The sequence below is a fragment of the Chroicocephalus ridibundus genome, chromosome 1 (assembly GCF_963924245.1).
Source record: "Chroicocephalus ridibundus chromosome 1, bChrRid1.1, whole genome shotgun sequence".
In the NCBI taxonomy this organism is placed as follows: domain Eukaryota; kingdom Metazoa; phylum Chordata; class Aves; order Charadriiformes; family Laridae; genus Chroicocephalus; species Chroicocephalus ridibundus.
The window spans coordinates 158,148,954-158,172,364 of record NC_086284.1 but is presented as its reverse complement, the minus strand read 5'-3'; the positions used below and the strand labels follow the sequence as shown (position 1 = coordinate 158,172,364).

The following is a 23,411-nucleotide window of genomic DNA, read 5'->3' as shown; positions in this document are numbered from 1 at the left end:
CTACAAAAAATAAATCGGCAGTAAGAATGGCACCTGTGGAACACATGGTCCCAAAGAGCACAAGCCTGCAAAACAGAGGGCAAGGGTAGATATTTTGGCCAACACCCTCAACAACTTTCTTCTCTGATGGATTATCACAGAAGCCTATTGCAAAAGCCATACTGCCTGGGTTCTGAAAGCTGCATAGATTCTAAAAACTCTTAAATCCTGACTTTAAAAAAAAAAAAAAAAGTTGGGTTATACTGTGAAATACATAGGTATGCCTTCGGGGTGTTAAAGTATTTAGGAACGACTGTTTGAAATGCTAGAATTTCTGTAGCTTACAGACTTTTTTTCATTGCGGTGAAAAATATTACTAGGATAGATGATCATCATGACCTGGAAGACCAGGCAGTCCTGAACTCATTCATAGCCACCATGGCTGATCAGTTTCCTGAAGCGGAGGTCACCATGGCAGGAAGTATCAAAGGTGACGGGACGAGAACCTCACTGGGGCCACTCAGAGAAGCCTTTAATTCCCACTGTAATTCTCTCTCTTTTTGTGGTCCACTCGGTACCTGCATCCCTTTTTCACCATGTGTTCCCTTATGTGCAGTGAGGGATTAATAACAATCACTCAACAATACAACTAGAAATCACAAGGGTGAGTACAGACCTCCCAGAATGAAAATCCCACTCAATTTCAGATTTGAGGCAAGGAGGATTAAACCAATTTTTAAACCAAATGCCCACCATTAACTTCTACGATAAATAATTGTCCTATTCTTTACTTGCTGTCCTGCCATTCAGCTAGCTTGTTTGTTACAATCCTCCGTCCTCCTATGGAAGGATCTCCACTGCATAGTCTTCTAACACCACAGTAGTTTCAAATGTGATCTATGGTTTCACTGCAGCCTCACAATCAAAATAAGTTTCATACAATAAGTTCTTGTGTCGTAAGTTCTACCCCCACTGCAGTTTTCCTGAAAGCAACTAAGCCTACAAAACCAGATAAAAGCATCTAACCTCATTAAATTCAGCACAGTTTTGGAAAATCAGTCTGAAATCAGCCACAAAATCTTCCAGCTTTGTATATGAATTGGTCACTTCAAGTCTTTTCTTGATGGTTGACAAGTCCATAGGCTTTTTGATTATTTTGTAGTAATCAGGAACCTAAATGGAGAATAGATTTTTTTTTTTTTTACCAAATGCAGTCATGTTCATTATTTATTGTTTTACAAACCTTTAGCTCTGAGGGAGAGGGCAAGATTTAGTCACATCTTCAAAGTATAATTCTAAGATGTAAGAATTGTACTTTTTATATATATGCAGACAGTTTCTGGAGTAACAGTGACATATGCTAGTTTTGCTGGCTAAAATATACTTCTTCCAAAGCCTATTTTAAAATAAAAGAAAAACAAATAAAAACCCTACCTACATTGACTATATATGATAGAGCAACTGATTCGGGCATTATTTTTGGATGTAGTCAAATGAGCCATCTATTAAGTTTCACTCTAAGGACCACCATATGACAACTTTGGCAACACACTCAAATGGAGATGGTATGTGGGTTGCTTAAAATTAATTTTGGTCATGAAATACGTCCTTGGAAATGGTGGAGTATTTCAGAGATATCAATGATTTTGGCACTCAAACTGTGGTTGTAGGATTAAGATTTATTCTTTCTTTAGAAAGAATTAGAAATCAGAAAATAAGATATGAAACCCAATGATGATATTTTTATACTTTTTTCCTAGATTCACATTTTAATGTGAATAATACTAAATGTGAATATAATACAAAATTCATACGAATTTAGTAATACATGACCATCATATGAGTATTAAATTAATCCCTTGTGCCATTTCTTATTAGACTTTGTGGAATGTTCTTCAGAAGAAAAATTCTTATTCAAATTAAATAAACGGGGTGCATAGGAGCATATTACTTATTGATGAATTCTTTTCCCATTGGCTTGTATTGAAGAACATAAAAGAGGTACTTTTCATCTGATCATGCTAGTAAGTCTTTGTGTATCCTTAGACTTATAATGCACCCAGCTATTGTTTACCTTTTTAAACTAACACATTTCAAGCTAATAATAAGAAATTCAATTTCATATTACTAATATGGAGTACCTTAATTTTCAAAATCAGGTAATTTAAAAAAAAAAAACAAAAACAAACGACCCAATTCACTTTTTTACTGATATCACTCAACATTGTGAAATCAGCAGACCGTGTTAGAGCTTACATTTTGTGTCTATTTTTGAAGTATTCAGTAACATCAGTTCTTGTGGAATTTTACTAGGAAAACCCTTTCCAACCCAATGTTTCAAATTTTAACTCCCCTTCAGTTAGTTTTAATAAAATTAAACATGTTTAATACACTCAATGTCTGGGAAACTTAACTTCCCAATCTGGACCGTGATAGGACATAAAAATGCCACCAGAAACTTGCCAATTATGCTACTAACATAAAATGGAAAGAAGTGAAGTACATACTGTGGGAGGAACCGGATCTTGAAAAGCAAGACTCATTTCATGACAGTAGAGGTATAGCAGCAGTCTTTCACACTTCTGTGTCAAGAAAAATAGATACCCAAGTAATTAGAGGATCCTACGTGATTTGTTCTAAAATAACAAACTACAGAGAATACGAAACAGATGCTCAGTACTCCCCAGCCCCTAAGCAGAAAAGTGAGCACAGGAACTGTGTTTGGAAGCAACATTAACTGTCATAACTAGTGGCCTACAGTATTCCTTCTCTGCAACAGATATATCATTATCAACTTTCAAATGCGTGCTATGAAACCTCATACAATTACTAACAGCGTTATTCATAATTTGCTGAGCCCAGCATACATTCCAGGGAATAAAAAAGCATGTGTGGCTCCTAGTGCTTTACAAATATTCAGAAACAGCAGTAGTATTTTTCCCGATCTGGGTATAACCGCTCTGTAACTGCAAAGCCTACAGTGCTTTCTGTTAGCAGCAGGAAGGAATATCTTTTCTTTGTGTATCCAAATATATTAAACTGGATCTTGAACCTTGAAAGAGATTCTAAAAACAGTTTCGTGTGATTTTATGCTTGCTGATCCTTTATCAGAATATTTACAGGACTTATCTTACATTTTTATAACTTACATTTAAAGCAAAATGCAAACAGGGCTAGATTTTTTCCTTTTAGACAGCAGCACATATAAATAATGGTTCTACAGGTAGACTAAGACCCCAAATAAAATGCTAATTTCAGTGTATTTAGACAAGTTGCCAACTGAAACCAAGTAAAACACTGCTGAAAGTTCCTGGTGCAGCTCAAAACTCAAAAAAGGCAAGAAACCCCCCAAAACCTCAAGAATCCAAAAGATTCTGTCAAGCAGTTCAACCGTCTGCTCAAAGGCTTTTTATTTTTTTTTAACTCTGAAGTTTAAGAGAAAAACAAAAGTTGGAGACCCACTGCTTGCTTTGTAACTTTTCCATCAGACCATTTCAAGCTGCAAAAGGACAGCAGTTATACCCAGTGACTTGTGTTAATCTCTGCAGGATCAATATTGCATCTCTCTATATATTCATTGTGAATGAGCTACCTTAATTTTTTCAAAGGATGTTGACAAAGTGCTTTAAAGACTAAAACCATTAGTTGATAATGTCAATCTATGCCAAATTTGGAAAGCACAAACGGAGAAAAAAAAAAATCTCAATGCAAGGGCTCTGTGTACAAGAGCTCTGTTAGAAACAGCACTCGTAATTCCTACAACACCGTCTCAGTTTGGAGCACCAGATCACAACCGCTTCTCAGACATCCAGCGTGTGTTTTCAGCATGTTCACACGAAGGCAGCCTTGATCTCAGATATTATTTAAAAACTTAATTCTCATTTTTTACCACCACTTTTTAAAATATGCATACATTTCAGAATACAAGAAGCAGCAAGACAGTACTCATTTTATCCTTACCCTACGGTCTATTGGCGCCAAACCCACAGTGTCGTCCAATTTTCTTTTTTCAGAGCTGTGAGCGGGTTTATCACAGTCATATTCAACTTCTGGCTTGGACAAATCCCGACAGAATGTACAAATCCACTCTCCACTAAAGAGGACAAACAGACACATTGACCTCAGTGATGTAACACACTCTTGACAAAAGGCTTTCCACATATTTCTGGATAAGCTCCTCATTTGCGGGATGTTTTTTTCTGCATCGCGTGTTGTGTTGGTGGTGTCTTTTTTAAACGCTACAAAAGGCAGAGACTGCTGGTAAAGATGCTTTCTTAGAACTTTGTTTCCTTTTTAATGGCACTGGCGTCATTTAAGGTATCATAACAGAAAAATGGTTTGTCATAAAAGAAAAATGGTGCCTGCCTTTTTAAGTACTGAACTTTTTCACTTGAGCTCACAGGATTCAACCAAAGGACTATTAAGAGTTCCATTTCCTAACTACAGAGAGACTGAAGGAATCGTATAGGCCAAACGGAAGGAAAAGCGTTATGCTACATGGTGAGAACTATATATTCTCTCCACAAGCTTGATCTACAACATATTATTAACTCCATATAGATTACCCTCGACAAGGTTTTTTTGAAAACTGGAAATTCTTCACTCCCTAAAATTTTGAACTGTTCACAATTTTATCAGTTAATTTAGGAAAACCCTATGGATTTACGTAAAAGCATAAGATTATGAGAAAATTAGTTCTGCTTACTGATTCTCTAATACGATTTGTGAACCTCAAAGTTTTGAAAAACGTATAAAGAGATTATGTTTTTAATAGAGTTCTCCACAACCATAGAAACATGCATGCTTGCAGTCAACCACAAGAGGGCTGAATTGTACTTCTTACATAGCAGACAGAATTCAGCAATACCCAGTTATGAGATCTAACTGCGTGTATTTATTTACTCAGAGGTCTGTTGTAATAATAATATCTTTGCAAATGGGAAATAGTTTCTAAAGTACCTTTTAATTCATTTTGGTAGTAAGGCAGAAGACTTTCCAAGTTAACAAAAAAATCTTACTGGTTTTTATTCAGAGTAATCCAAAGATTTCCACCATCTGTTAGTCGTAGCATAGAGTACTGAATAATGGGCATCTTTCTTCAAAGAGACTTTTATCTTTTACTGTCTTAAGTTGATGGAGTTCTTTATATGACAGTGTCACCTCTGTGCCTGGACTAGCATCACAGAAATGATGTGGCAGATATACAAAAACAGATACAGGCCATGATCTAAATATCATATGATACAAGAAAACAGGAAACATGAAAGACGGCGGAATGATGCATTTAAATATCCAAGAATCAGAAAGTGTGGTGCATTGGAGTGAAGGAAAAAAGATGCAGTGACGTTGTAAATATATAGGGGAAATTGATCTATCCACCTGAAGCAAGAACAAAAAGCAATCATGAAAGAAGTAGACTGACAATGCTGATACAATAATAAAGGAATTATTTTGTGCGTTTGAACAAACTAATGCTAAGAGACCAAAGTTTGTTAAGCAGAGTGTTTGTTACAGCTGAAAAAAACCCCAAAAAACCACAAAATGAGAACAAAAACCTGACACATACATCAGAAGCCAGGAGAAAAATTAAGCTAACCATGGCTCTGAAGTCCAGGAACACTTGTATTAATACGCACTTTTACAGCTCTGAGCACTTGTCAGAAAAGTTGGTTTTGGCTCCCTTGCCCCTCCCCTGGACATCATCATCTCAGTTTCCACAGAATGACCCAGTAAAAAAGAAAAATTTTAAAGACTTATTCTTGGAGCTTTGCTTTTAATAGAAACAAAGGCTTGTAAATATAGTTATATACCTGCTTAAAGATTTTTTTTTTTATTGTCAGAAAGGCACAAATTTTTATTAGTTTAAGTGCCTGCTGTAACTTTACTGGGTTTTGCTTATGGCACAAAGCTGTAACATAAAATCGTATTTTATTTAAAAAAAAACCCCAAATGTAATTTGAAGTTTCAAAAGGGAAAAGAGTAGATATGCTTGCAGAAGTACGCTTGTTCAGAGTACCACAGAGATGATGAATGTACTAAACTAAGTTGCTATCCAAATGTTTTACACCAGCAAACTATGCTGATATTTAATAAGAAAAACCTAATATTTACAAAAGCATTAAACAATGAACATGTTATGACAGATGTTTCTATCCTTTAATACTAATAAGCTTAATGTGTGGCATTTCCGAGTTGGAACACTGCAAAATGCCATTTATTTTAACCAAAGACACTAATTCCAGAAGCGAATGACAGTTAAGACTGTATTTTGAAACTCAAGAAACTGAGTAGCTGTTTTGTAACAGCCAATCAAGAAAACCTACTGCTTATTTCAACGTTGAACAAGATGCTACCACAAGACGTCAGTCACTATATCCCATGCTTGGACTGTAGCCGTGTTTAGCACTACAGAAAGTAATATATTTAATACTATATTAGCTTAGATTTTTCTTTAAAGTTGTTGTTTGTTACAATTATTATTGTTATCACTATTAAAGAAATGTAAATTTTTTCTGTCACTCTTAAAACATTTTATAACAGATTGGTAATTCTGTGGCCCAATTTCAGTAATAGATGCCCTTGATATAAGTGATCTTGCTTAACTGCCAAATAAGTGAAGAGTTTTATTGTTGTGGCTGCAAACCTCTAAATTTAAACTGGAGTTTCAATGCAAATTCCAATTTTCTGGATTCAAGACTTCAAAGAAGACACTGCTTCCTTGGAGGCTGAAACTTCTTGTACTACGTTTCACGAAACAAAGCTTATGTCTTTTAATCCAGGTTTAGATGGAATTGAAGGGGTCATTAATTACCTTGGAAAGCTCTTCAATGTAGGGACATGACAAGAAAGATGGAATACTTTGGGACACTTCTCACAGCAAAGGAGCTCCCCTCCATTTTGACATACGGCACACCAATCCTCATTGGGATCATCCTCTTTTCTGCCCTCCCCTATATGGGGTGGGCCTATCCATCCTGTCTTCCCACTGGATGTGTTCTCCTGCAGTATCCCTGGTTGATCATCTGTGCTGTCCGGCGCATCTGTTCTTAAGACAGCTTCATCAGAAGTGGAATTATGATTGCTATCTAACAGCAATGAAGTAAGGATGCTTCTTGAAAAGGTGGCCTGTAAGAAGAAACAAAGGAAGACAGATTTTAATATTTATGTGAATTTACATGACCCTAATGACAAGTAAACTGACCAGAGTAACAAATTTATATGCAAGCAGCCATACAACTTGCAACATGCAAAAATTACTATCGTACTATAGCACCAGGCAACTAAACACTAGAAATTAGCTATGAAAGGCTATTTATTGCTTATTGCTCCAGTAATAAAAAATAATGCCCCCAAAGTCTAGCAACCTTATATATGCATATTAATGCACTATGATTTGTAACACTTCCTAGCATCACATGAAAATTTGATGTTTGCAAGCTATTTCCTGCCTTCCCAGGTTTTCAATGGATAAAAGCAGTCTGATCATGCCAGTTAACTAATTGAATTGGCAGCAGAACTAGTCTGATTCTGAATTTCACCTCTTCCTTTTATGCCAGTATCTTCAGCTTTTCAGTTTTCCCCTGAAAAAGTCCCCAACAGAATATCAGTAAATTACTTTATTCCCCATAAATACAAAATACCCTCCCCACCAAAGAGAAAGGAGATCTTTATAACTATTAATATTACATTCCGAGGCCGGGATTCCTCATCTGTTTCTTGCTTCACTATAACAATTGGGAAATCAAAGTTCTCATTTGATGCACTTGACTCCTGTTTAATTCTGATCGGCTCCAACATAACAACTGGGACTTTATGTGTAGAATCAGCTCCTGGTGGCCTGCTGGAGGAGCCAGAACTGTAAATGACAGAAAAAAAGTAGGAAAAAATGAAAATTAAGAGTCAGAACGGGATGCCTTTTTACACTGATGCTTTCCGAGACCTCAGGAAGCTGATCTATTTTGCTTCTTTTGAGTCCTGAGCACTACAGTATTAATTCTATAGAACACAACATCCAAGCTTATTTCCTTTGATGTACATTGCAAGGACATTACAAAACCGGAAAATTTTAATGCTGCAGTTCCAGAACCAGAGAATTACTCATGGTTTGACTTCCCATTAGTGCAAGATTTGCAAATAATCTCCATTTCTTTTAGGTCATACACAAACAAGCACTTCCACTGAAGATCATTCCACTTTGGAAGAGATGCAGCTGGATTTTGAGGAAGGCCAATGTTTCTCCAGAGCTGAACTGATCATTGTAAACCACTCAAGCGAATAGGCCAGATAAAACACATATTTACATTATCTTGAAAGAGTTTCTTACAGTCTTGCAGCTCTATCAAAACTAGGGCCCCACTTTTAGAACTAGATCTGTCTTTTTTCATGTGTTCAGTCATAACAGGATGGACAACTAAACTCAAAAATATCAGCTTTTTTTTTAATAATAAAGAATTTTAACAAAATTAATTCAAGCAGCAGCAGGTCGAATCACATTTTTATAAATGCAAGTAAAAAACTCTTCAGACAAACATTTAAACAGTTCATAAGGGTCCTTCACAGAATTTACTGTGTAAATGGAATAGAGCAAAAGGTATTCTATATTAAAAAGCACCTGCATTTCCAATTCAAGTAGGATGAATGTCATCTGATTTTTCTCTGCATGAAAAATTAATCTCATGTCAGATGTATGCCCTAATTTATTGGAACACATTAATGGATCTGCACTCTTCAAACAACATTGTGTAAATCTATTTGTTCATTAATATTCCATCACTAAGGGATAAAAACATTTGTGTAGACTCTCAGTAGATATCTAATGCTTACTTAACTAACTGTATTATGGCAGAAGTCTTAATAACTCTCTCTGTAACATCATTTCCTTGAATCTGAAGTCATTTATAGTTCCACGAGGACTTTCAATATGCAACTTTCTCCTTTAGCCGATTTTTCTGAATTTAAAACCTAATTTAGAATTTGCATTCTTTTAATAATGCCAACCTAGCCATCATTTACAGAGTTAATATATTTTTAGATGTGCTATTAATACATTACGAATGAAATTACTACTTTTAGAACGCAAAGAGTGCTGTAATAACCATCAGGCCTGGCCTGTTAGCAGAGAAGGTGAGGCAAATTGACTTCTACATGCATTAATGAGAGAAGAGACTGAGACATGTTCTATGGAGGTGGAAGTTACATTTTCTTCTCTCCCACTCTTTCCTTACCTCTCTCTGCTGCCAACACTGGAGGCACTGGGTGAACGGATTGGAGGGTGTATGTTTGTCACACTGACTCCTCCTAGGATAGAAGAATCAGATTAGAACAAAACACGGGTCTGTGCCAAGTCTGAGATGAGACTCAGAGAAGTCCATAGGTTTTGGGAAAAAATTCTGCCACAGTGGCATTTATTTAACCCATATTTCATCTAATATAAATTCATGAGGATGAGAAACATGGGATAATACTTCAAGGAGAGGACTAAAAAAGGGCCCACTGCATGTAAGCAGGCTGATGGGTCAGTACCTTCGCCTGGCTGCCCCCTCCATCTGATCACTGCAGTTTGTTTTTGTCTTACCTTGTTAAATTCTAGCAGATCTCTCAGGAAATCTGCTAGGAAACTTCAAGCCAGATGAGCTGGCGAGTAGAAAGAAGTCTGGGGGCCAGATATGAGAGAGACCAAAGGTCTGGGGACCAGAGAGTTGAAAGACTTGTGAAGGACATTTTTGCTGAGCATTAGTCCTGCGACAGCAGAGTGGGCTGTTTGTGCTGTCTGTGAATGCATTATCTGTCTATTTCAGCTCATCTGCCCAACCATGTGAACGCCATGTGAGTGCACGAACGTTGCATGAGCGCTTATTGGGAATTCACGCTCACGTAGCCTCACCACAGGCCGGACTGGGAAAAGGGAGTAAGGAGCAGCTGCTGATTGCCACCAGGCATGGTGACAGGAATCCCCTGGGTCCTTCAAGTCCACCACATTTAGCTACCCATAATAATAACTTCTCTGGTAAACATGTGTCAGTGCTGCACAACCTTTCCGGTGAAAAAGATTTTCTAATAGCCAAGTTGAACTCCGCAAGGCACCACTTGTAGCCACTGTCTCCTGTTACATCCTATTTTGCTTTTTCAAATACTTGTCTCTTATCATAGCTTCTAGGTTTTAATTTGGTGTGAGTGCCATTTTTCCATGGATTTCTATACCATTTGCTAAAATCTGTTATGTTTTTCCCTCCATATTTTTAAGATCTGTCCATTTATTTTTGTTCACAGTGCTACAATATTGTCCCATCTTTACCTCCTACTAGGGTTTCCACAACTTTGCCTTCACTTTCATATTTCTCATCTTTGATATGAAATAGAAGTAATTAATTCTGATACCAGTGTTAACATTGCCACTTTGGATTTTACCATTACACCACTTAAACAGAAAATTGCACCACATTCCAATTACCTGAGAGGCCTGGCGATGGTACCGATGAATTTGGTGACTGCACGGTTCTGTTTGAAGGGGGTTTTGGCTGATTCTGCTCTGCAGTGCCATCCTTCCGTACAACATTATCCAGTGTGATGTTTCCTGAACAATCAATCTAAAAGGTGGGGAAAAGAGGGGAAACAGTTAGTACGGGGAAGGAAAAAAAAACCCCACAACAACGCCCACCCCCCCAAACAACAACAAAACTCCACACTTCTGCCATACTGTTACTTTGAAGTTGAAGACCAAAATGCTATCCAAAAAGTGCAGTGATTACTTTAAAACAGGTCATCTTGTTTTTCTCTAAAAAGAAAAGAAATGGCCAAATCCAGACAGTACTTTAAGATCAGATGATTCTGTAAGTGCCAGTTTTTCTCCATCAGCTACAGAAGGCTTACATCAGACAGGTAGTTTTCACACACTGAAGCATGAGATGAATTTTTATCTCCACTCCTTCTTTTGACATGCTCACATTATATACTCTAAAAAAAGGTAATAGGAGATACACAAACTACCCCTTAATCCACTACTGTTTAACGGGACTGGAAGAACCTAAAGGACATTCAATTTCATCTGTCCCACATACCTTCTGGGCAGGGGCCACGCATATTGACTGAAAATGCAAACAGCAAACCAGCACCTGTTCTTTCCACCCACAGTCCAGGCCAGACAACTGAACTCTGTTTTAGGGACTCCCAATTTACCATTCTAACTATCTGCAAAAATTACACAATCTGGTTTGATCAAGAGAAATGACCTTTTGAAATGTTAGGGTTTTTGCAATACATAAGATCATGTTTGATAAGAAAATAGGTCACTTTGGTATCAGTTTCCTCAGTTATCCAGACACCTCACAAGTCCACTGTTATCAACTGCATTGACCACTGACATTTCCATTTATAAGCTAGACTTATCCGAAGTGGATGCAGAAGCCTCTGCTAGGTCAGCATATTTGCAGTGATTTGGGCCATGTATCTTAATAGCATAAACGTAACCATATACAAGCAGAAGAGTTCATAATACTCTGCTCAAAAATCAGTATGCTAAAATATCTCACAGACTCAATAGTTCATGATCGTGTTGTGTAGTTCACCTTTTAACTCTGACAGATACTGTGATTCTGTACTCTATGTAAAAAATATAACACTTTTATCTGAGAGTTTATTGGTGAGAACGAAATGCAAGTGAGAGAAACAGGGAGTAACAGCAAATTATGACTAGAAAACCATGACATCTCAGCTACCGACAAACATTAGACCACAAAAATAGGCTCAGCAGTTAATTGAAAGAATAAAGTCAACCGACTAAAACTCAACATGGACCTCTGACAAACATGTATCAGAAGAAACTACAAAAGAGAAGTTTAGAAGCTTAAGAAACGATGATCTTACGATGCTCCTTCTATCACCAGCCCAAAGACATGTTCTAAATAAACAAAGAAAAGAAGTACCAAAAGGAAAAGATATATGGAATATATCCAGTATACCAACAATTAATATCTACCTAAGATAGCCCCTTCAATGAGTTAAAAATGTATTTAAAAAATGTTAAAAATTTACCATAAATACCATCAGCAAACAGTGCTATCTATGGACACTGGTAAACGAAAGCTAACTTGTTTTTATTAGTATCATTATGGGAGGTGACAGAAAAATATGCAACATCCAAATAAACAAGTCAATTACAATTACAACCTGCAATGTTATTTTTCTTAGTTGTCCTAACAGCTGTCTCCCAGAACAGTTCTGAATACTAACAGCAAAATGTAGGCAATCCTCCATTGCTGTTTTCTGGAACTGTCTCCTTTTGACAAACAGAGCGAGAATTTCAGTCTAGAAGGTTTCTACTTCTCACAAACATTAAGACTTACTTCAAAATAGAACCCACAAAACATCGCTCTTATGTCACACTTACATCAGGAAGAGATGGTAGATTGTAGGAGCTACCCACTGGAGAACTCAGATCTATCACTGGGGGACCGTACGTCTTCCCATCACATCCTACAGCACTCGTGACTGTGGGGCTGGATGGAGTAGATGTTGTGCTGCTTGCAGTTGAAAGGGGAGTTGAAGTTTGTCCACTGCCGATCTGCCACTGAAAAGAAAAGAGGATAATCCACAATTCAGCACTATTTTTTTCAACAGATCACATCGACTGCATATACTGGTTCTAAATCAGCAGTTAAACAAGAAGCTTAGTTCAGGAAGCTGAATTCAAACATAAAATCCTGATTTACTCTGAAGTTACCCAATTTCAAGAACCAATCTTACAAGACAAGGGAAGATGACACCTAGTTGAAAACTATGAATAGAAGAAATGAATGTCAATTCTTAAATTCAAAGCTGTATCTCGATGTTAAGTATCTATTAATATTTCATGGTGCATTGACAGTGTTGTGGGAGAAATGTAACAGTTTCAGTGAAATAAAAGCATTACAGATAATAGGCTGAATGCACAACTGCTCCAGTGCTTTATTAAGTAAATAGCTATAGTGTCACTTGGACGCCACCAAGTATTTGATGTTGTGCTTCCCCTTAACAACTTAAAGTGATTAAGAATTTGAAATGCTGACTGGATCTCCACCCACATATACATTTAACACCATAATATGAAGTGCACAGTCAAGTTAGACTAAATTTCTTTCTCATTTAGGCATACGCAGTTTTCAATTACTTTAATGGAATTTCATGGCCACCATAAGCAAAATTTTACTCTGCTCAATTCCTTTTTAGTCAGTCATTCTGTTTACTGGTTTCTACTGTCAGAAAGACAGCAGGTCGAGGGAGGTAATTCTACCTCTACGCCGCTCTGGTGAGACCCCACCTGGAATACTGAGTCCAGCTCTGGAGCACTCAGCACAAAAAGGACATGGACCTGTTGGAGCAGGTCGAGAGGAGGGCCACAAAGATGATGAGAGGGCTGGAGCACCTCTCCTACGAGGGCAGGCTGAGAGAATTGGGGTTGTTCAGCCTGGAGAAGAGAAGGCTCCAGGGAGACCTTATAGCAGCCTTCCAGTACCTGAAGGGGGGCTACAGGAAAGATGGGGAGGGACTCTTTATCAGGGAGTGTAAGGATAAGACAAGGGATAACAATTTTAAACTGAAAGATGGTAGATTTAGATTAGATATTTGGAAGAAGTTCTTTACTGTGAGGGTGGTGAGACGCTGGAACAGGTTGCCCAGGGAAGTTGTGGATGCCCAATCCCTGGAAGTTATCAAGACCAGGCTCGATGGGGCTCTGAGCAGCCTGGTCTAGTGGGAAGTGTCTCTGACCACAGCAGGGGGGTTGGAACTCGATGGTCTTTAAGGTCCCTTCCAACCTGAAACATTCTGTGATTCTGTGATTACTAGATAATGAAAATACTTGAAAGAAAGGCTTGCAGACAGGCCAATCTTCTTTTCAAAGGCACAGAAATGACTTGGGTTTTGTTACTACAGGTTCTCTTAGATACGGTACAGCTTTCTTCAATTTAGTTAGAATTAGTTCTCTGACATCATAAGCATTGCAAACATGAATGGTATTACTCCACTTCTCGGGTCACAGATCAGATTCATTTGGTTCTTCCCTGCTTACCTCTAGTGACATGATTTTCTCTTTTCTTCCACATACCTAACAACTCGTGTTAATATGCTTTTTGATAAAGATTTGCCTTCCTGAACACACAGAAAACATATGACGTGTTTGCTTCTGCCGAGTATCTGTGTATTTATCAGTCTTACTCAGCAGAGGTCCCACAGTTGTGGACTTTCTTTTCTCTCCTCATGTGTAAAAGTTCAGATTTGGCATACTCTGGAGAATGGTGGCAACTATAGCTTTTCAGTCAAGCTTTTACCTGGTTCCTAGTGAAGTCACTAACATCAAGCTAAATAGCAGGATTTTCTGTTTTGTCTCTTCACTGATTGTAGTGTGCAGACCATGGTCATGTTAAGTTTCACATAAGTGACCAGAAATCATATTAATAGCAAACAAGAAAATGAAACACCTACATACACCACGGTGGCTCACTTCTGTAATGCTTCAGTTGCTTAGAACTGTCAGAATGAAAGAAACTTGACAGTTACCTCATTAAGAAAACTGTGGGTATCTTGTCATAGAGAAAAAGGCAGTCTCTGTTCTAATTGAAAAGCACTCTAGAATCATAATATAAAAGTAAGATTATATAAAGTACATTTGATGTTTTATTTCTACACGGCAAGTGAAAAGGGAAAGAAACTCTACCTGTTTTATAGCTTGCTGTGCCAAGAATGCCATTTGCAATGGGTTGGGCTTTACTGCTTGCCTTGGTAGGTTCTGATGTTGGGGAAATCTCATCTGTTGTGCAGGGAGAGCTGAACCATTGGACTTGGGGCTATGGTTCTGAAAATGAATCAAGCGCGGAGGTGCCTGCATGAAAACAAACAAACAAATATGCAAGTGAATTGATATCTGTTGAATCTGTCATCCAGAAATGTTTACCAAGTGGCCCTTTCAAACTTCTGGAACTCGTAACAAATTAGATGAAAGAAATAGTACCACACCATTTATCTGAATGATCCCACCACAAATTGATTTTCAACATTAAAAATAAAACCTAGTAGATACTTTTCAATTATTCTGATATAATAAATGCAGACACATCACAAGAGCCAGTGAGAGTATTTCCAACTTTGAAAGTTATATGGGAGAATCACCGAGTTTTATGCAAAACAGCTTTGGAAAAAAAAATAATGACAGATTCACTTCTTAATCATTTGACAAAAAATCAAAATATGTAGCTCAGCACTATATATGGTTGGATACCACGTGATTTATTTTTTTAATGAACAAAAGTAGGCCGAGAGCTACCATGCATTTTGCCAGACAAGTTTAAAATGTCCATTCGATTCTCAGTAAAGAAAAAGTTCCTTAACCCTTTTACATAGCCATGTGCTAAAGATGAAGCTATGTGAAGTTTTATGTACCTAGACTTAATTTCTTTCTTTTTTCTTATCTTTCTTTACTTTCTCTGGAAATAGCCACAACTTACCTGATGAGAAGCAGGAGGTTGTTGCATGGCTCCTGGCATTCTTGGATTTGGTAAACCTACTGGACCTGCTCTGCGTTGAGCTTGCTGTCGCTGAGCCATGACCTGTTGCTGCATGTGCTGGAGTCGGAGCTGAGCTAAGCTTATCTGCGTTGGGAACTTAGATAGCTGGTTTGAAGGTAAGCTGCCTGGCGGCTGTAAGTTTGTTTCCATCACAGGGCTCTTGGGCATATGTGGTGGGGTTTCCTTATCTTCAATTACCAAAGAACCTAGTTTAAACAAAATAAATAAAATTAATACCAAAATTTTGCAGTTAGAAGAAATGCTATTTTTCACAATTAGTTCCTTTTATACCATGTGGTCATTGTTCATTATTGTACTGTAAAGAATGGATAAACACGAGATAGAGGACTCCATTTATTTTGCTTGTTTCCTTGAAAAAAAAAAAAATGGTTGCATTTCATAGCAAACTGTCTTGTGCTGCAGCCTCCTCTATGTGATGGATTCTCCTAGGAAGGTGTCCTGGCCTCTCCAGAGGAGCAAGGGAGGAAAGTTTCAATGGGAAAGAGTATCCTGATCCAATCATCTGATAAAATGATTTAACTCTATCACAAAGCTTAAAGGTATCGCGATCCTTTCTGGCCTCTGAGTCAACATCATGGAATACTCAAGTTATAGTCTCAGTTGCCACACACCACCAATTCTAGGATGTGATGGGCACCTCCAGGAGATGTTTTATCTCTCTCCACTGACTTAGAAGGAAATTTGACTAGACAGGTAACTTTCAGGGATTAATGCTGGGTGAGAGGTTTTATCTGAGGAGATATATAGTGTGATTACATGGAACTCTCATGTAAAATTCTGGCTACCTCATCCAAGAAACATGAACTGCAATTAGAACAGAGTTTGATTTGATTCAAGGGAATAGCACACTGTTTGCACCAGAAAAAAGACACTTTCTTTGTTTAAAACAGAGTTAAGTAGGGAAAGTTATGGTCCAAGACCAAGAGTTAAATAACTCCAATGATCTGTGGAAGGTTGCACAACAACTTTTCAATACAAGTGGGAGATGGGACACCTCATATTCCCTTCTCTCCCCAAGATTTTGGGCTGCTTTGCAGGAGCCTCTGCCACTTCTCATATCCATCGGTCTCTATGGATCTTGTGCAGTCTAGCCTGGCTCGTTTTTGGGTAGATTATCTGAAGGAGGAGGAAATGTCTTGCATTTTATATTCCTCTCTTTCATCCCAAGACCTGAGAAACTATGCAAGTAGCATCATTCTAGTTCCCTATCTAGACACAGGCACAGAGGCAAGCCAACATATTGTAGTGCAGAGCAGGGCAGAAAGCCAACATCAACAATACTATTTTCATATTGAAACTTGGTAATTTTGGCGTTGCGCACATTTTAATTATGATTCTACCACATCAGACGTTAACGAAAATATTAAATATGCTAAACAAAATGGAAAAAACCTACCAACCTATTGCCTAATACCCCTTATTAAGCCTGTAACACACCTAGTCAATGTTTCCCATAAAGTGGGCAGAGAAAAATGCAAATGAATAATACTGTTTCACATATACGGCTGTATGAAATATTTCACTACAGTCAAAATAGATGTTTTATTTCCTTTCTCTAAAAAAGGAATTACCTTGACAAAGAATGGTATTGACTGTACTACAATCAACTGTCAAACCTATACTGCACTTTTATTCTGTTCTCTCCACGTCTAATTACATCTTCAGAAGTCTTTCCAGACTTAACATCTGTGGTATTGCTACTTACCCAAAGGTACTACAGAGAATGACTCCTTTCCATTACTCTAGAAAACCACGGGTTATCATACAATTTGTGAAATTAAACACTGTAAATGTTGTATTTTTTTCTTAAATACATTCTGAAATCCGTAAACAGCTATCCTATTAGTGTACAGATGCTATCACACTGTCAGCAACATGCAGCCTGACTAGAATTCAAGCTATTCCCAAAGTAACTTGTTCCTTTACTCAGACTTTATTTTATTTTTCCTCCAGTGGTTCTTAAATTTGGCTTATCTACAGAAATTTAACATATCTGATCATAAATCTAACAGTCTAAAGGTTGTGATTTCTGAAACAGATAGATAAATGTGTCTACCACTTAAATAGATACAAGAACTCCTATGCTGATCTATCCAGCTGCCATTTCTGTTGCAGAGCTTTTCAGAATTTAAGGGAACAAACTTCAGCAGCTCATCAAATAAACAAATAAGAAGAAAAAGCCCCCTCTTGACAAGCATCATACCAGTTTAGCAGCAGTTCACAGTCATCACCACCCAGCTTGACAGTTCATTTCTGGAAACAAGAGATTCACTTTCGATTCCTTTCCCAAAGAAAATTATTTACAAAGAAAGAACTTGGAGAATTTCCCTGCTACCATCCAGCATCCTGGTGTGTGGGGAAAGAGCTTGTTCGTCTTAAAGCATTGCCATAACTCACTCTTTCTCTGCCTTTGTAGAGACACATACATTTGCACCTCTCTGTACATTTGTAGAGCTGACTGCACTTTCTGATGAAAGGCAGAAAATGTCCCACAGGCATTCTGCAAAGCATTCTGTCACATGACAGAAAAACAAAAATGGTCATCAAACTAACATTGGACAGAGAAAGGAAGTATGACAGCAGTTCAAAATCCTAAAAATACCTCTAAGCTTTAATTCCTGCTCCAAAGCTAATGAGTTCCTAGGATGCGTATCTCCAATAAACTCAGGCTTTCAGGCAATCACACAAGCAGGCTACCTGCAAAGCTTCCAGGTTCTGGGATTCACTGGTATCATAAAACCCTAGTGACTTATAGCTGTAAGAAGAAACGTAAAGACCAGTTTGGAGACTAAATCAAGATCTATTAGGATAATGAAGGAGTACATTTCCAACTCTGCTAAAAACATGCTTTCTCCTTAATTCCACTCCACAACTTCAGGAAAGACAATCTAAAAGCCAGACAACTGTCAAAAAGTAGTGTTCTCTTCCCTGTTATTCTGTTCTTCTTTGGCATTCTCCTCTTCATCTCAGTTCTTCAAGGCTCATTGTTCAGCATGACAAGGAGCAAATGGGAGTTCTTGAACATATTAAGCTGCTGCTGTGGGTTTCAGCCTTGGAAGATGGAATTGAAGTAGAGGAAAGGGCTGGAAGATGCAGAATGAGACAGACTTCTGGAATCATTTCTTAGGATGTGAAGTAGGGTTATAGATTGTGTTCCTTGTTTCAGAAGCCAGAGGGCACGTTTATTGCCCAGGAAACCAAAAGCTGCCATTTTCACCATCACACGTACCATTCAAGCAAGGTAAGTTTGTTAATATTTTCTCCCATACAACACACCTTAAATGTCTTCCACAGGTAAGGAAATACATCTAACAAAGTAAACCGAGAAATGAATAGTGTGGAGGCTATTTATTTTCACAAAAAGAAAGCTGCTTTCAAAATAGGATCAGGATGCCAAAGGGCTAAAAAAAACTTCATCATACCTAGATTGAAAATATTTTGAGCCCAGAAGCTAGGATCACAGTGAAACTGGATGGTATTGTTTGTCACTGGTGAAGCATCACACCTTGCTCGGAGAAGATACCGTAGTCGATATGTAATCTAGAACAAGAACAAAACAATATTTTTTTCTCTGGGGCCAGAGCCATGTATCCAAGTCTTCAAAAAACCCACAAAAAAAACCTCAAACAAAAAAACCCAAACAACAACAACAAAAAAAACCCTGAACAGGCCCCTAGAGAACTGATGTCAAAAGAGAGAGAAATTTGTCCAAGCTACAGATAAGAGGTATTCTTAACATCTTTCCCTTACTGCTAAAGCAGTTTTAAAAAGCAATCAACTACAGCCTAAAGAAAATTAATTCTTCTCCCCTGTAGAAAGACATACCCTTCCACAAACTTGGTCATTACATTCAACAACTTGAACCATTTGCAAGTGAAGTACAGATTCACATAACCATTGTTGTGCGTGTGTGTCCCCCAACCTATGTTAGCCCATTCATTTTTCTTTCAAAGAAAAAATATCCTTTTGGCAACAAGTATCACAGAGAGTTCTCCTTTATAATAAATTTAAGTTTTCTTCGGAGACCCAAAGAACAGCTTTTGTAAACTTTGTCTTTGAAAACTCTCAGATTCACATACGTTTTCAGACTTTTCCAGTTCCTTGGTTCCACAGGACTGGACTATGATTACGTTACACAATCAGAATACTCTAGCAAACGCTCAGTATTTATCTAGTTCCTAGAAAGAAAATATTTGTTTGCAGTTGTTTCACTAGAAAAAACTAACACAGGCACCAATTTTAGAATAACACACAGCAGATACAGAAAAACTTAAAGAGTTCAACACTTATTTTTCTTGAATAATAGATTATTTCCTAGAAACGTTCAAGAGGCTTACTTGGCAAAATCATCTTACCTGTTTAAAATTATACTAGTTATTTTTTACATGGAAATTTTATAAGAGCTTCCAGTTTACAAGTTTTTTCTCTCAATTTTAGGCAGGTCAGTTTTAGACCACGTACAAAAAAAAACATTTCACAAGACTTAAGTTTTTTTTAATGACAATGGAAAATTTTAAATGCACTATTTTGAATATTGATTTCCTAGGATTTCTTCGTGCACTACCAGAATCAAGTATACTACACTACAGAAATTCTAGTCTTTTGTCCTGTCACCAATGTTGGTTGCACACAGTTCTTATCACAGTTTGCTCCATATATTCCCGCTATTGTGCACACACGTCTATTGAAGATAAACTCACGACGAGAGTAGTTACCTCCTGTCAGTAATAGTTGTAGCTACCAGTGTTTTGTTTGTGCTAGAGGACCAGGCTGGGAAACTGATGTCTTTCTGCAAACTGTTTAGTGCGCTGTTTCCCTGATGTACAGACGTTGCCTCCTAGCCGTAACTCCGCATTTAAGTTCGGATGGGCTTTCCTCCTTCCCAGTTTCAAGTGGTTGGATATGCCAATGCAGAAGTCTCACGTGCTCCTCTATGCACCACTGTTCACAAAGCGATTTTTCAGATGTCCACAGACAGGTTATCTACTCAACTCCCAAAGAACACCAACTTTCAGCAAAAAATCAGGAGCCTAAAGCTCATCTGTTCTTTGTTCTTTTGAAAAATATTTCTCATTTGCTGAGGCTTTATGGCCTAGATGGTCTTCTTCTTCAACTGCATATTGTTTATAAGATTAAGATGCCTGCAACATAACTTGTTTTCTTACATAGCAGAAGTCTTTGTGGCAACACTAAGCAATTATAAACAACATGACTCAGTTTGATGCCCCTTTTTCTCTATTCCATTAAAAAATATGACTTGCTGAGGCAGTATAAGGCAGGACAAATGAATTTAACTACTTGAAGCAAGTTGATAAAACCAAACCAATTCCTCTATCTGGTATAGCCTGCAGCATTTTCATGAGTATCAAAAAACCCAAGAAAACACCACCGCCAAAAAACAATAAAAAACCCAAAACCAACCAACAACCACACACCCCAGTAGGTTCTATACTAAACAGTGCGAAAATCAAGAAAAAGCTTTGTGATCCAGCTATAGGAATTGGGAAAAAAGGATCTAGCATCCTTCCTCAACATTATCACCGATTTCCATTATCAGGCTATTACAATCTAGTAACCTCTGGACAAATCATGGTCAGCTTTTTGTTTGTTTCAGTCTCAATTTTTACCAATTTTTGAAGACTTTTAGTGGAAGATGAGTCTGATAGAACAAAACAATACATTAATTTTTGCATTAAAATGCTAGATATCAGGCTCTATGATATATAAACACCATATTTCTCTGAATTCAGAAGCTGTAACAAGTACTGAAAAGAACCTCAATTATTATGTAGGACATGTAACATTTTTCCCAGTGTTTCATGGCTTCACGGTTTTCTCTCCAGAGAAAAGGAGTTGTCTCTACTTCTGCAGATCTACAACAATTCTATCGTAGTGTAACAGGAGAGAAGCACGAACAGAGAGCTAAATTATTAGAAACATTCTGTATTTATGTTTAAGAGAAAACCACAAAAAATTATACACAAATATTCCAATTAGTAGAAAGTCATTAAAAAGTCTAATTCCCTAGTGTTACTGAGAAGCGTGTGCGTGCGTATCTGCCTTAACTACAGTTGCTATGTAAATGGAGAGAGCTATCTTCCTACCCTTACCAAGCGTTTGCTGTACAGTAGTGCTGTGCTGCTCCCACTGGAAACTGCCCATTTGGAAAAATTCATGACGTGTTCCAGCTGTTTAGAGAGACCTGCCACTTCCTGTTGTTGCTGCAGAAGTTTCATCCGATGCTCTTTAGCCAGAGTCTGCAAGTAGAAAAGCAGTTCCAGTCAAAGGGTTCAATTTACAGTTAACAGGCATTAGCTTTCATATTTGCAATTCACAATGATCAAGTGGTTTCACTTGGCCCTTTTAAGAAGTACCCCAGCCCCCTGACCACAGCTATCAAACAGAAAAGTGAGTATACATTCATTCAAGATACCAGGACTTTCTGTGCAGATTCCCATTTTCTCTTATGACACATTTTCATATATGTATGTGCCTCTCTAGACACACACTTTTTAAAACACAGCTGGAGGTAATATTTTTCTAGGTATCCATTCTAGACAATTCTCTCGTTTGATTTGTTATTAGATTGGTGAATTTATGAAAAATTCTGATGGAAAGACTTTTCATGCATGATGCGTAGAATTATGACTTGCAAAAGCACGGAGAAAGAAACTGGGCTCAGAGACAGCCCTGATTCCCAAAGCAGGGAACACAGATAATAATTACAAGGAAACCAACAACAATGCCCCAAAAAACAAACCCCTCTCCTCTCCCCCACCAAACCCCCGCTTGCTCAGATAGTTTGTGTGGGACATCTCTCTACCCTGGAATTTAGGACGTGCACAGGTGGCTAATGATAGAAATTTATTTTATTTTAATGTGAATCCATACAAAAAATATTAAGACTGACATTTTTGCTTCTTATGATAGAAACAAAATTACCTCCAACTGATGCAGCAGAGCTTTCCCCTTTTTGTTTATTTCTACCATCAGTGTAAATATGGCAACTTTAATATCCTGTTCCACCTGCTTTTGATTCTGATTCACTTCAAGAATTCTGTAAGTAGACAATATAGAAAATAATGTTATTTGAGTCACAAACCCACCCCCCAAACAGTACAAAAAAAACCCTCTACACCTAAGACTACAATATTTCTTTGTCATACGCACTAATTAATAGATATACCATCAGACACTTACAGTCAGGAAAATTACTGGGAGAAATAGAAAGCGCAAGTACCAGTGACCTATGATAAAATTAATTAACTGGTGGCAAATGCTAATGCTATACTTAAATCTGCAAAATTACTGACATCTGCCAATGATAAAAATTAAATGCTCGTTGCAATTGAAATTCTTGATTTTTAATTGTCTGGCACATTCCTGGAATGGTCTGTGGCAATCAAAACTGTTTAAGTCTAATTTCCATCTAAGGTAGAACAGCGCTCCAGAAACAAAAACAATAAACAGATTTTCTAATTTAGCTATTTCAACAATAGTGCTCAAACTCGTACCAGCAAAGCATAGTCTTATATTGTGAAAACCACTGCTGCTAAGATGCAAGGGAGAATAACCACTTAGATGCAGCAAAAGAAGAGAAGGGTGTCTGCTGTTTTTTTTTTTTCATCTCCACCATCCTCAAAGACTGGCAAAGAGAGAGGAAGAGCTCAAGTTGCACTCAGCATCCCGTACTGTGTTGACTCTTCCTGGGTACTGCCTTTGATAACTCTGCTGAAGGAGCAGTTACAAAGGCCTACTGCAGCATGCATTTTACGGATTTATTTTTCTCCCAGGTTTGTAGTACCGAGTGAATAAAGCCCCAAGCATAAAAGTGTTACATAAATCTTCAAATATGTGTCACAAGCATTATGAAAA

The 23,411-nt window shown here is 37.6% G+C and overlaps 1 protein-coding gene across 2 annotated transcripts in view; it reads right to left on the bottom strand.

Moving 5' to 3' along the window:
• The window catches only part of TRIM24 (tripartite motif containing 24), a 63,144-nt gene that overhangs the window by 816 nt on the left and 38,917 nt on the right, over positions 1–23,411 (bottom strand). The window contains exons 6-18 of one of the 2 annotated variants that reach the window (XM_063320311.1): positions 22,479–22,593; positions 21,647–21,793; positions 18,959–19,076; positions 15,456–15,721; positions 14,669–14,833; positions 12,365–12,544; positions 10,430–10,565; positions 9,204–9,276; positions 7,666–7,834; positions 6,791–7,104; positions 3,940–4,072; positions 2,487–2,561; positions 1,006–1,152 (exon numbers count right to left, since the gene is read on the bottom strand). In XM_063320311.1, coding sequence (XP_063176381.1) covers positions 1,006–1,152; positions 2,487–2,561; positions 3,940–4,072; positions 6,791–7,104; positions 7,666–7,834; positions 9,204–9,276; positions 10,430–10,565; positions 12,365–12,544; positions 14,669–14,833; positions 15,456–15,721; positions 18,959–19,076; positions 21,647–21,793; positions 22,479–22,593 — 2,038 coding nt within the window. The remainder of the gene's footprint in view (positions 1–1,005; positions 1,153–2,486; positions 2,562–3,939; positions 4,073–6,790; positions 7,105–7,665; positions 7,835–9,203; positions 9,277–10,429; positions 10,566–12,364; positions 12,545–14,668; positions 14,834–15,455; positions 15,722–18,958; positions 19,077–21,646; positions 21,794–22,478; positions 22,594–23,411) is intronic. The other variant, XM_063320320.1, reaches the window with a different exon arrangement.